The sequence below is a fragment of the Microtus oregoni genome, unplaced genomic scaffold (assembly GCF_018167655.1).
Source record: "Microtus oregoni isolate MIOR12 unplaced genomic scaffold, Mior012 000011F_ref0000422, whole genome shotgun sequence".
Taxonomy (NCBI): domain Eukaryota; kingdom Metazoa; phylum Chordata; class Mammalia; order Rodentia; family Cricetidae; genus Microtus; species Microtus oregoni.
The window spans coordinates 14,873,049-14,887,101 of NW_024543070.1; the positions used below are offsets into that span (position 1 = coordinate 14,873,049).

The following is a 14,053-nucleotide window of genomic DNA, read 5'->3' on the forward strand; positions in this document are numbered from 1 at the left end:
GGACTGGCCCAAGAACATGAGCATGAGCAATTTGGCCCCAACCCTTATCTGCCATATGGCATGGGCAGGGGAGAGACGCCCTCCCCCCTCTATGCCTGAGGTAGGTGGGGGAGCTGGTCCTGAGGTCATAAGAGTGGGAGAGCTGCCCCTGCCCCTCACCAGCTGCAGGGCCTGGGAGAGCAGGCTCTGCACCTCACCTGGGCAGCATAGTGGAGCTGGCTCTAAAGGTAGAGGTGTGGGAGAGTCGACCCTGAGGGCCTGAAAGCAGAAGAACTGGCCTAGCCCTTTGCTGATGGCTGAAAGGAGTGAACCTGCCAGGGCAGTGCTGGAGAGCTCGCCCTGGGATGAGGACAAGGGAGAACTGGCGGCTGGCCAACCCTGTAACTACCCAGGCCCAGAACCAGGGTTATGAGTTGGCACACCCCAACATCCACCCCATCTGTGATCTGCAGCAGCATGTTAAGGGGCCAGTCCTGCAGACCCAACGCTGCAGGATCTCTATACACAGGGCAGCAACAGGAAATCCAAGAGGAGTCCCAGTGAGGCTTTAGTATTGATATGATAGTGTAGCAGAAGCCAGAGGCCTTGAACCAGACCAGTGACTCTTTGACAGACACCCGCAAGTAAAGATGTACGGACAAAGGGGTTACTGCGTTACTCACTGTGCCACACTACAGCCTCCATGATGAGACTGATTTTCCCTATTTTCCTTATTTCTCTTAAATTTTATTTTATTCTGATTGATGGGGAGGTGTTGCAAGGGCAGAGGGCAGATATGAAGGGACAGGGAAATGAATGGGATCCAGATGCATGATGTAAAAAACACAAAGAATAATAGGAGGAAAGTTAGAAAAAAAGAAAAAAAATGTTCTCTGACTCCACATGTGTGTCACAGCACGAGCGTGCCCACGGTCACATGCAAGCACGTGATGTCACCACCGGAGAACTCTGGTGAACCCTGGAGATCACGGGGGTGCGTGGGAAGGGAACCAAACATCTTTCTTGCTACATGTGCCTGTCTTTAAGGAGTTATGAAGGTTACCTGGTGGTGGGTAGGAGCAGTCACAGCACCTGCTGGGCAGAGCACCCCACTGGGAAAGGGAGGCGTTAGCAGGTCAAGCTTGTGAGCTGTGTCTGCCTGACTTCTTGTTGTTCACTACTTAGGTTATGTCAAAAATGAGACTTAAAATGAACGAGGAGGGGATGCGGAGCGGTGCAAGCTCCTTGCGAAAATAATCTGGCATTTCCTCAAACAGCAAATCTAGAGTCACCATGTGACCCAGAAATCCCAAAAGAACTTATTTTTTAAAAAAAACCACTCAAACATGAATGTCAACAGGATACCATTCTTAACAGGGGAAAAGTGGCAATAAGCTATCCCATCAATTAACTGGTAGATGTTGAAGTAAATTTTGGTACAGCCACACGATGAAATACTACTTGGCCATAAAAGGGAATAAATTGCAGATATGTGTTACAACATGGGTTAACTTCGAAAAACATCATTTAAAAATAAAAGAAAATACAGAGACCACATATTATGCAATTTCTATTTGCATGAAATATCCAAAGTTCAGGCATAAAGCATCACGATTGCTAAAGGGCATGGGTTCATCGTATGTGTGTGTGTGTGTGTGTGTGGGGGGGTGATATCCTGGAATCAGACAGTGGGGAGAATTGCATAACTGTATATATCACTGACCCATGGCAGGAGCAGAACCGCCCCAGTGGTGACACCCATTCTGATTTGTCCATCAGGGGAAACTGTGCCATGTTAGTACAGCTGTTCTGTGCGGGCACACTCACCATGGCAGGGTTTGGGACAGTCTTCCGCAGCCCCACTGTGCCTGCTGGTCTGCTAGGCTCACAAGCACCGGCTGATGACAGGAGATGTGGCTGCACTAGCTGTTTCATGTGCTCAAAGATTCAGCATGGTGCTCTGGACTCAGGGAAGCAGGGAGGGGGACCACAGGCTCATCGGGACACTTGTAGTTTCGAACTTGCCCCAGTTGTTGCTGGCCCAGGAGAACCAGGCTGGGACTCTTCCTGCATTGACTGCTGTGTTTCCCACTGGGTCTACTCATGCCTGACTGAACAGGTGAGCAGAATGCAGGGCGTGGGGGACACCTGGTGCCAGGCTCTCTGGATGGGACTACAGTGCCTACAGCTGGCTGACAGTCAGTCGGGTTGGGCCATGCTAGCCCAAAAAGAAAAGCCATTCTTGTTACCAGATCGCAGCACCACAGTCCTTTTCTAAGATGGACACAGAGTTGTGACAATAAGGATAGCACTCTGCATATTTCCTATTCCATTCCTTCAGTACTACTTTATGCCTACACTATATATCAGCTTGACGTCCTTTTTACCATACCATGCAAGGTAGGTGTGCATTCTGCTGGGACAGAGAAGAGAAGCAGGGCACAGAGAAGTGATGTCACCACTTGAGGTCACATCAGAGCGACGTCCTTTTTACCATACCATGCAAGGTAGGTGTGCATTCTGCTGGGACAGAGAAGAGAAGCAGGGCACAGAGAAGTGATGTCACCACTTGAGGTCACATCAGAGCAAGTAGTCAGACTGGGACATGTACTGTGGCCTGTCTCTAGGGTTCAGGCTTTCCTATGCTGTGAGGGCAGCTGCTTCTGCTGCTTCTCAGTCACATGGGGAGAGGTGTGGTTAGGGCCAGGCAGGGGTGCCCGGCCAGACTGGTGTGACCTTTGCCCTCACTGTACCTGAGGCTAGTGCTTACCAGAACAAACGCCTGGATTGTGGAAAAAGGCTGCTGCCTCTCTGGCTTCCTCTGAAGCAAACAGAACTAACTGCCTTAACCCTGAAGGATAACTTCACCACGGAAAGCAGCCATCACAGAAACTTGGTGTTTGTACAAGGGGCCAGATTTTCCTCTCAGGCAAAGAATTATGCCAAACCAAGCTTCATCTTTCACTATAAAATACGTTTCTAGGCTGGAAGACAGAAAAGAAATGGCATAATAGTACACCAAGCAGGTCCCCGGTTTCACGGAGCACCATAATACGTGCTTGCACCAGGATACCATGGCAGGCCATTGCTGGGGTGTGATGTCACATGAGAGAATCTGTTCTGTGCTCCAAAGTTCAAGGGAGGAGGAACGGGAAGAGGTTCACTGCCCGCCTGGCTGTCTGGTGAGTGGGCCTTGCCTGTACAATGCAGGTGGACATCCCAAGGAGAAAGCATGACATAACAGGTGACCTTAAGCTCGTCCGATACCTGTGACCAATTGCCACGATCCTGTATCCACTCCCTTGTCACTGATTGTCTAGCTCACAAATGTGAAATACCAAGGCCAGGTACAGTCTCACTCAGAGATTGCTCCAAACAACGCAGTGACTAGATGTCAATGTGGGCTACCCAAGGTAAGGCCTCCAGAAGTCTGATTTGGGGGAAAGATCCCCTTGGCCCACGTAGGAACTTCATTCACCTGCATCCCCTCCATTCTTGTGAGATGATGGGAAACTCACCGTTCTCGAAGATGGTGCCTGCTGTGAACGAGAGCTCAGAGTCGTGTTCAGCTTTGCAGGCATACAAGGCCTTTGCCTTCCGGAACGGCGTGCTGTGTGGAAAGGGGAGTTTATTTAACATTGTTTGCAACCACGAAAGCCGCAGATAGTTCATCGTTCTTCTTCCCTTTCCTTGCAAGCCACCTAGCCCTCTCTCCTGGGAAGAGCCTGCACAGGGTAGACAGATGGCAAAACAGGAGGTGGGAAAGTCTTAAAGGCCACAGGAGAGAGCTGAGGAAGAGTCAGGAAAAGGCCATGCTCTAAGAAGCCACAATTCTCCAAAGTCACCTTGTGCCCCAGAGAAAGTTTACCTGGGAGTTACAAGAGCTGGGCCTGGGAGGGGAGGGGAGGGGAGAGCTTCCAGGGAGGGAGTGTTAGGGGTAGGAAGGGACCACAGGGCTCTGCACAATGTTCCCAACAGTTGCTCTGGGAAGTTGGCAAAGCCCAGTGAACCCAAAGTCCAGCAGAGCCAGCTTGCAGCCCTCCCCCTAGATGTTCTCCATTGCTGGTGGGGCAGCCTTCCAGAGCTGGAACTCTCCAGCCCCCAGGGCAGGCAAGGCTGGAGGAGGCCTGGGAAGCAGTGCGTGAGCACATGTATGCACCAGGGTGGGAGTCTGCGGGGAGTCGGGAGGGGCATAGGTTGAGTCTGTGTTTTGTTTTGGGTCCTCCTGTTCAATGAATGTGGACAAAGCTCTCCCCATGCTATCAGCATGCCCTTGAGAGCATTTACACGCCCTATTGGCTTGCATATAAAACTATAAGCAATAGAACTGGAACCGAAATGTTCGCATGTCACTTTCCAAGGCATCGTTACACACGGCCAGAGTCGGGGCTGGCACATTTTTGTGGTAATGGGCCAATCTTTGAGTTCTTGAAGGCATGTGGTCTCTGTTGTAACTGCTTCACGCTGCACTGCCGCACACAGCAGCCAGGGACACCACGGAAACAAACCAGCGAGGCCACATTCCAGTAAAAAGTCATCTACTAAAGAACAGGGGCAGTGTTTGACCATCACAGGCCATGAGGGGTAAGCCCATGTGTCTTCAGGGTCATTTGTGGGAACAGGGTAATTGTACTTTCTTCCACCATCAAGCTTGACTTTGGTACCCGACTATTCTTAGCAGTCTGTAGACTGTTCACAGGTCACAGTGACATCTGACTGTCAAGAGGCTGCTCTTTATTTGCCACAAGTGACTCTCTTTCTCCAAGTCATCTGAGGGAGTACACTCTGGAATCCAGAAGTACAAGTTTTAAAAAGCCAGAGGGCCTCTGGCATAAGAAGCCAGTCAGGAGATGTATGTCATTGAATTTGTCTTCACTTGACAATCTGAGAGCCTCCTAGAACTGGAAATGCCCCGGCTGACAGGGGATCTGGGTCTGCTGAAACTGCTATTGCTTAGGGGTACCAAGTGCAGGTTCTCTTTGGGAAGGATGAGCAGTGGGTGATGGGGGTATTCCTTCTAGCCTTGGGTCCATGAAAATGGAAAGACAGACAACTGACAGGGTCTGTTGTACATCAGGGTGAGTGGAGTTGCCAGGGAAACAACAGTTGATGGTAGCTCTCCCTGGTTTTCTTATAGCCAATGGGTGATGCTGGGAAGGGGAGAACTGGGAAAGCAGAAGGAAATGATACAGGGGCACTGGGGATGAAGGAGAAAGGCCTCAGTTCCCATCAGTCCCAGCTCTTCTGATCTAATCACATTAAATAATAAACCTGCATGTGGGTTAGCCAGGGCCCAGCAGTCAATGTGTATCTCTTCACAGTGAACAAAATGCAGCCTCCTTTCCCCACCTCCTGCCCTGATCATGGGTGAAGAACAGCCAGGAGGCTGTGAAAGGGGCTAAAACAGCCCAGCATTATACTGTGAAGCCTGTGGTGTCTTGACTGATATGCAGGTTATAAGGAGAATCCAGGCCATAGGAGCCAAGGGTGAGCCCAGGGCTGCCTCTGAGGACAGAGCAGCACAGGTGGGCAGTGTGAGGAGACCAGGGAAGGCAAGGTTTCTCTGGATGGGGTTTCCCGAGAGGTTACTTACTAACCTCATTAAATAAAGGTCATGGGACAGAATAGGGGCAGCCCAGGAAACCAGTAAGACTGTCTGGCAAGCAGACAGCAGAGACCATGGTCTCTAGCACCCACAACTACTATTAGAAGGGATTAACTTTCCAACAATATTAAAAATTTGCAATTTAGTAATGAAATGTTGAGAAAACATTGTACTAAAAGTAAAATGAAGGTCATGAGAGACTCTGTTTTTCTCTAACAGGTAATTGACAACTGATGAGAAAATCCTCCCACAACTGCCTAATGGTGTTCAGAAAACAGAGGGATGCAGAAGGGGTGTGCGCTCTCTCTCTCTCTCTCTCTCTCTCTCTCTCTCTCTCTCACACACACACACACACACACACACACACACACACACACACACACATCCCTATAGGGCTGGGATCAAACATAGGGTGCCACGGATAGCGTAAGCAAGCACCAATCGTGTCTCTAGTCCCAGAGGGCATGCTTTTGAAGGGGGTTGTTCCCATTCCCAAGAAGTATGGTCACCATAGGAAGTAATGGACACCTAGTCAAATCTGGATTTCATATAAATAATGCAGACTTTTTTGCGTATATGTCTACTAAGAAATATATTTCTTATTTATCTTAAATTCAAATTTAACTGAGTAGGCTGTGTTTTTATTTGGTTCGGCAACCCTAACTGGGGAAGTCATGTCTTATTAAAGTCTGCCATTGCTATAAGCCTTGTACCCCATAGCTCGCTCTGAAAGTTCCTAAGGCATTTGCTTTATGTGAAGGGTCTCACCAAACAGATCCTGTTGGCTAAAGTCTGGGGTTGGGAAGCGCTGGCTCTGGTTGAAGCCGGCACTGTTGGTCGCTTGGCTCCCTACTCTGCAGTTGGACACGGGCTAGGGAGGTGCTAGCAGGCCCCATCACAGCATTCTTTAGCTCTGGGATGGGCCTTCAAGGGCATGAGCAACTCTGGAACCTTCTGCTGGTTCACTTTCAGTGTTTGCCTTTGAGCGTGGAACGAGGCCAGGAAAACACTCAGAGGAATTTCCCTCAAATGCCCTTGCAAGCTCTGCAGAATGACAACCCACTCTCTATGGTGTGCGCTCCTGGAGGAGGGGCCAGCCTGCAGTGATCTGATCATTAAGACAGTTCCCCAGGGCCCAAGTGCAAATACAAATTAGGGTCTAATGAGGGGCTTCCTGGGAAGTAGATGGGCAAATGGGAAAAAACAAAACAAGGGCAAAGGTTAAAGGGGCTTTCTCCGGTGCCCATCTCTTCTGTGCAGTTAAAGGTACCTCTACTTCTGAGCTTGAAACAAGGAGTTCGGACAGCAGACTGGAGAGTGGAAGCCATTGTCCTGGTTCCCAGGACCCCAATTAGGCCTCATTCAGAATCTGTTGTTAAAAGATTTGCCAAAGGAAAGAAAAATTGAAGCTTTATGTTCTGTTAGTCAATTTGGGGAAAGGTGACACTTGACCTGAACAATGGGTGTACTCCCCCAACTCTTGGCTATACACCGTAACAGCAATTACGGACTAGAACCCACCTCTGGCCTCCTAGTGGGCTACTTTTCCATCAGGGTTCCATCTGTGCTTACCTTAACATAAGCATGTAACTCAGTGAATTGAATTAAGCCCTACTGTGACTTGCCTATTTAAAAATGACAGATTCCTAAAGGATTGTGGGGCATCTTCATTAATGGTGCCCTTTTAAAGGACACCAGAGGGGGCAGTATTGAGTAACTACTTGTGTGTAGGCTAGCCCCATTCCCCTAATGAAAAATAAAATTTATGCCCTGGAAATGCTGAGGCATGCATGGGCAGCCTGTATATGGCGGTTCTGTTGAACTTGTCCATGGTCTAAGGTGATGAGGACAACTGACCAGATCTCTTCCTCCACTCATGCCCAAGGCTATTTAGGAAGTAAATGAGTCACTGTGGTTGGTCCGTTCCAGGGCCTCATGGGTCAATGAGGGGCCTACCTGGAATAATCCATATGGTTTCTGGTGTGCTAGAAAGTAAATGTCTCCTAAAGTGTCTAGCAGTTGCCTAAGAAATCATTCACAAAGAGCTTAAAGTGTTAGGAAAACAGGATCTAATTTTTACTTTATTTATGAAGTGAAGACAAAAAAAATACACTGCACAGCCATATTTCCCATCATCCAGAACCAAGGTAGATGGAAAGCCGTGTCTGATCCCGCAGAGCTGAGGGCTGGGATGGCACAGAAATTTACTGGGGTTGTCCCGGTCTTTAGAATAAAAATGCTGGGAAGATGGCAAGAACTCCTAACTCTTCAATGGCTCTCATTTAATGAAGTGACCATTTTCTTTTTCCACAATGTTGTTTGGGCCATTTCTCTTCCTGCCCTTATATGAGTCTAGAATGACGCAACAGATAGGAAAACGCCCAAAGGGAAGAAAGTCATGAGCCTGCGTATACAGAGAGCATAGCTTTCTAAATGGCGAGAGTCCTCCCTGGTGGAGCCAGAAAAGGCAGTATGCAAAATTCCCACCAAAATCAAGAATGTCCTGATGCTTCTCCCCTGTACTATGGCTTGTTGGCTGCCGAGTCTGAGAGCTGGCCACGAGGGCCCCTAGCAGCAGAAGGCACCTGCAGGATCTTTATTCCACCCTTTCCTGGAGGTGAGATCTTCTTTTCTACAAAGAAGCTCAGGAGCAACCCCTGCTGAGCTCTCCAAGACAGGCCTGAAGCAAGGCCCTCTGGGAGAAGAGCGAGGTCAAGCCACTCACCCTCAGAAAAGAGGTGGTGCCTGTTCCCATGAGCACTCTGAGTTCATGACCTTCAGAGACAGAAGATTCCTGGAGTACATGGGGTAGGGAGGCAGAAGACCTGAGCAGTTTAAAGAGCAAGTGTGTCATGTCTCGGTCTTTCCCTCTGTGCTATATTCCTCTCACTCTGTGGATTTGGCCTGTGACTTGATGTCAGGAATACAGGCCCGACCCACAAGCACACGGTGCCAAATATTACCTGATAACCAAGTGGCGAGGAAAGTGTGTATGTGTGTCAACACTGCTCCTTTGGATATTATCTTCAACCAAAACATGGAGGGCCCAGTGACTCAGAAAATATTCAACACACAAGTGCTATTTTTGGAGATCCCCATTCCTCAAATCTAAGCACCAGAGATTAATTCAGAAATGTGGGTAAGGTTAGAAAGGGTTTTAAAGATGTCATGCAGGGCCATGCGTATTGTGCCTCTTGGTTTGGCTTCTTAGGAGGGAATCACACAAGAGCAGAGGAGGCCCCAGTGTCCCTGACCAGCTCTGCATACGGGAACAGGTCAGTCACCATCCGTGGTTTTACCTGGAGTCTTCACGAACCGCTTCTTCTGGCCTGTCAAAAAGCAAGTGCAGGTTTGGATGGCAGGGAACAGAGTTGACGAGGAGGCTGAACACTGCGTGAAGAGAGGACCAAGCCAATGAGAGAACAACAGCAGCAACAGAAAATCAAACCAACCCTGCAACAGACCTGGCGGGGGATGAGTCGCTGGACGTGGATGAGGTGGGCATAGGGCTGGATGGCGCCGAGAACATGGGCCATGATGGCGAGAGGGGTGAAGTTGGGCTTGGATTCGGGGGGCTGCAAGACATAACAACCAGAAAACTCATCAGCACACAGGGAAACCACAGTGGGAGCACAGGAGGTTCATGGAGAGGCCAAATGACAGGGTGCTGCAGCAGAACACGGGAGCACCAAAGTCCAGAGGCATGCTGCCCAGTCTCCGTGCTCAAGGTTGGTCGTTTGCGTCTTCCAAGGAACGCCTTTGCCCTGACGTCTTGATGCACAAGCATGTCCTTTGCCCCATCTCACAACTGCTTTCTGGGTGACCCGAGCTTCTCCATTATCTATTGTACCACTGGCCCTGGGGAACATGCACTGGACCCACATACGCGAATCTGCAGCTCTGTGTTTTGCTGTCTGCTTTGTTACACACTGACCGCGCTCTCAGCCAGCCTTTAGCCTTCACTGCTGCGTGCTTTAAAACTTACGTCTCAGCAGAAATGAATGTTTTTCTGGGCCACAAAGGCCATTCAGCCAGAAAACAATTTCCTGTTTACATTTTTAACTACACGGGCTGTGTGCCATTGGAGATCCAAGTGTGCATTAGGAACACGCTAGGGGACAGGGGTAGGATGGACACACACCTTTCAGAGACAGCACTTATGGTTGTGTGTAGCTCCCTGGGGGTGCACTGTCAGGCCTGTGCTTTCTCTTGCTGTGGATTCTGGTGCTCAAAGAACAGTCTCAGTGAAAACACAGTTTTTAAAAAGGAGCCAAAACCTCACATTTGTCTATTTTATTCTTTGATGGGCAGCTGACCAAAGGGTTGGAGAGGAAAGGTTGAAATTACCACAGTCTGGCTGGTAGATTTTAACTGGCCATGTTGGCCATCTGACTTGTTTCCGCAGATTATGCAAACACCTTAGCACCTAGGTGAAATGACATTATGTCACAGAAAGTGCAAACACAGATGGCTGAGAAGATGTGGAGGCAAGCTAGCCGTACAACCACCTCAGTTCCTGAATCTTAGCTGGCTGCTGGACTGTACAAACAAAGTTCTTTATGGGGGAGGGCAGCTGCAGGTGGGAAGTCGGCAAGAATACAGGCATGTCCTATATGAGGATATATAGGAACTGCACTAGGGCTCCACCAATTCAGACATGACACTGGTATTGAGTGTGTGTGTGAGCGTAAGTGTGTGAGTGCATGGGTATGGAAATATATACAAAATATATACATGAAGACCTGTGGCAGCATTCAGAGAACACCCTGTGCAAAGTTCGTATCCTCCAACGAATCTGATTAAACAGTTATTAAATGTCATCATGTGTATTATATTTCTAGCGTATGTATCCCGTGAGGGAGGAAGTCTCGTTCCTCTTGCCATAGCTAGATTATCTATGTAATTCCTGTAGGTATTAAAGAGCTAACTAGGGAGTAAATTAGTGGCTCTCATTAAGCTGTCCAAGAAGCCCACAGACAGGCACTGCTGGAATTTCCACTTCACAGATGTGAAACCCTGGGCTATGGAAAGGGTTGTCAGTCTTTAAGTGACAGGGCCAACATTCACTCAATGCCCTGACCCAAAGCCTGGCTCTCATTGCCAGTGTTCTGTCTCTGAGAAAGCAGGCCCTCCTCTGCTCCTCTAGGCCCTGAAAAGCTTAACAGACCCAGGCACAGCATTAGAGATTCTCTTACTCACTGATTTATGAGTTTCCTTCAGATGCCTAACATTTTCAAGGGAGAATGGAAATACAGCAGCAGATTCAGAAAGGCTCAGCACACAGGGAATTCCAATAGACTCCACAGTCCTGCTCCATTGTCCTGTCTGGTGGACTCACAGAGCAGATGGCATTCATACAAAGAAAAGAAATGAAATTCACAGAGAAGATTTTAGTCCATCAAAGACTCATTGGTAAGCAACCAGAATGAGCAAGATGATAAAAACAATTTGCCAAAGTTTCTGGCTTTAAAGAGCTTAAAGTATATTTGACAAGATGTAAGAGGTCAAGAAGAAAACTAGCACTAGAGAGAGCAGAAATCATTAGTGGGAGGTCAGCGACTGTGCCTGCTGATCCAGAAACAGCTGACTATCACCTAAGCAGTCTTCTTACTTGGGCCGGCCACTGCTTTCCTTGGCCTCTCTCTGTCCCACTACATAATGGGCCAGTCAGTAAGGCCTGGAAAGAAGTCCTAAATCATGGCCCGAACCAGAAAGCTACGTGAGACAAGGGGAGGGTCAAGAGAACAACTTGGGCTCCTGTGGGAATACTACAGGATAATCCCAAAGGATCTACAAAGTAGTTGTCTACTGAGGAAACGCCTCTAGCTTCCTATGTCTTATGCACAGGAAGCATAGTTTGAGAACACAATATGGGGTTCTGAATGTCGTTTTACATCCTCAGACATCCCAGCAGTTCCTGGCCAGGAAAACAGGGCAGAAATTATCTGGGGGTGAGGCTGGAATGCAGGGCACTCATAACTCTTGTAAGAAGTGACTCTTCATGTCCCATGTCAGCTGCCATAAATATTAACTGCACATTTTAATGTCTAGCAGCATTTTATCTGTTTGATTTGGTCATAGCAATAAGCATTTATTTGCTATGAAATGACCACAATTTAAAATCTATTACCACTGTGTCAATGTTGAGGAAATAATAAATTGAATACTCCACAGTACTTTTATGGTGTTTTCTACTACTGAAGCTATTATGCCTTTTATTTGCACATCATAAATGTCCATATCAACAATACCAGTGCACACTGTTTTATACACTGAAGAATGCCGATGGCAAAAGAAGGGTTGAATACACAGACACTCATCTAAGAGACAATGAGACACTCTTTTAGTTTTGATGGAACTCATACAACCTACAAGAGGGACTTAAAATGTACAGGGATGATAATACTCACATGTGCATACACATCAATTTCCTCTTCACTACAACAGTGACTGGCTACCAGTGACTTATCAAAATGACAAGAACCGACAACAAACAAACAAAAACTCTCAGACCACAATAATCCCAAACAAAACAGACCAACAAAAATCAGTCACTTTTACCTTTGGCCCTAAAACCTCCATTAAGAAATTCTCGATTCTTTTCCCACTGTCAGAGCCAAACATAACAAACAATCAAGGTTAAAAACAGGAGGAAATAACTTTCTAACTCCAATTTTAGCAGATGACCCTTAAAGATCTCTTACAACCCTCAGCCCAGCTGGGTATTTCCCAGCGGAACACCCCAGCATATTTTTCACCCTAAATATTCCTGGAGTCCTGCCAAAGCCTTCATCAGGGCCCAACTACAGCAATAACAGCTTCAACTTTAGCACGAAGGAAGTCTGCTCGGCTGGTTTGTCTCCAGTTGGGAGGCTCACATCAGCTGTAGTGTGCTAGCCCATGGTGTCCTCAAAAGGACTCAGCAGCCTCGGCAGCATCTGACATTCAGCACAGTGAGAGAGTAACAGCTCAGGGAGATAAGCCGAGGCCTTGGCAGCGTGTGAGGTTGTGGCTGATAGTTCAAGTACAGTGTGTAGTAATGTCATCAGCTTGACACCTTTCTGGGGTGACTCACTTGAATGACGGAGTGTGTGATGCACCGGCCAGGGCATGTTGGCCATGTTGTGAACAGTACTATACCCGGGCAGGGCTCCCAATCCCAACAGATATGTAGCAGATTCTTTAGGTCTTCACACCACAGTTAAAGAATTTGTGTGAGATGAAGGAAGCTCTTACTAGAGACATAAGCTCACCAATACACAGAAAGTTTATCTTCAGCTAGGGATGTATGCCATAGCATATTTATCTAGGATGTGCAAGGCTCTGGGTTCAATCCACAATACAAAAGACAAAAGAAAGTTAATCTTTCTAAATTCTTATAATCAATTTATGACTTTGCAGAAAAAATTAAAAATACTCAAAACAAAAAAAGCAATGAAGTTATGTAATAATTTGTATGACTGATAAGCACTGTTAACATCTTGGCATATTATATGCATGGTTAACAGGCTATTTTTAAGTTACTCAATATAAGGATTTCCAACGTCATTTAATAGACTTTGGTACATTTTCCATTGGCTAGTGGGCATGTTATTGTACGGTATACCTGGTTTATGTAGTCATTCTCTCTGTGTGCACATCCAGACTGCTAACCCTTTAGCTAATATAAATAGTGCTGCCATCATATCCTTGTAGAGGATCGCTGCCTGTGTCACCAATTGTTTCCTTAGCATAAATTCCTGGAAGTAAAGTTAGTGGGTAAAAGGTTAGAATCTTCTTTTAAGGGTCATGCTATATCCTGCCAAATAGTTCTTTTTCAAAACACTCTAGGAAATGCACCCCACCAACACTGAGCACTATGTCCAAAGACTTGGTATGTTGCTGTCGTTTAAGATTAGCTTAGACACCTCCTCTTTCCCAATGTTTCCAATAATGTACAAACAAGCGTGATTTTCTCCCAGCGTTCTGTTTTTACATGGGAGCAATGTTTAATTTTTCAAAGGGCATTCTGCAAAGAACTGAAGAAGGGACACCAACACCCAGACAGACGGATAAGCAGGGACACTGAGCATCTAGTCTGACTGTGGAGCTGCACCAAGAGGAATGGGAATAGCAAGTATTCAGCTAGCTCAGAATTCTTAAAGACTAAACAGAAGTTCTGAAGGGGAGCCAAAGGTTGCTAAGTAAGCATCACACTGTGGAGAAGACATAAAACTTGCATTTATGGCTCTGCCAGAAAGGACCCATAATCTGTAGCCCACATGTGTGTAGTTCAGGCCTGGGCGCGGGATGACCTTAACAGTTTATCTCTCCTTCAGACCTAGAATTGGAACTGAAGACATTAAGGTCAAAGTGAGGATGTCTTTATTCTCTCTCCCCAAAAGGAGACAGAAAAACCAATAGCATCTAGATAGTGCAATTCCAGATTAGTGAGTGCCTCTTCCCTGGAAAACATCCCTTTATAACTTG

The 14,053-nt window shown here is 47.2% G+C and overlaps 1 protein-coding gene and 1 long non-coding RNA gene across 6 annotated transcripts in view; one reads left to right on the forward strand and one right to left on the reverse strand.

Moving 5' to 3' along the window:
* Arhgap26 (Rho GTPase activating protein 26) overlaps positions 1–14,053 on the reverse strand; it is a 398,682-nt gene that overhangs the window by 11,695 nt on the left and 372,934 nt on the right. For 2 of the 5 annotated variants that reach the window (XM_041659661.1, XM_041659664.1), the window contains exons 21-22: positions 9,049–9,159; positions 3,498–3,589 (exon numbers count right to left, since the gene is read on the reverse strand). In XM_041659661.1, the coding sequence (XP_041515595.1) occupies positions 3,498–3,589; positions 9,049–9,159 (203 nt within the window). Of the gene's footprint in view, positions 1–3,497; positions 3,590–7,576; positions 8,914–9,048; positions 9,160–14,053 lie in introns of those variants that run through there. The other 3 variants (XM_041659665.1, XM_041659663.1, XM_041659662.1) reach the window with 3 other exon arrangements.
* Positions 1–14,053, forward strand: part of LOC121453149 — a 54,629-nt gene that overhangs the window by 485 nt on the left and 40,091 nt on the right. The window lies entirely within an intron of this gene.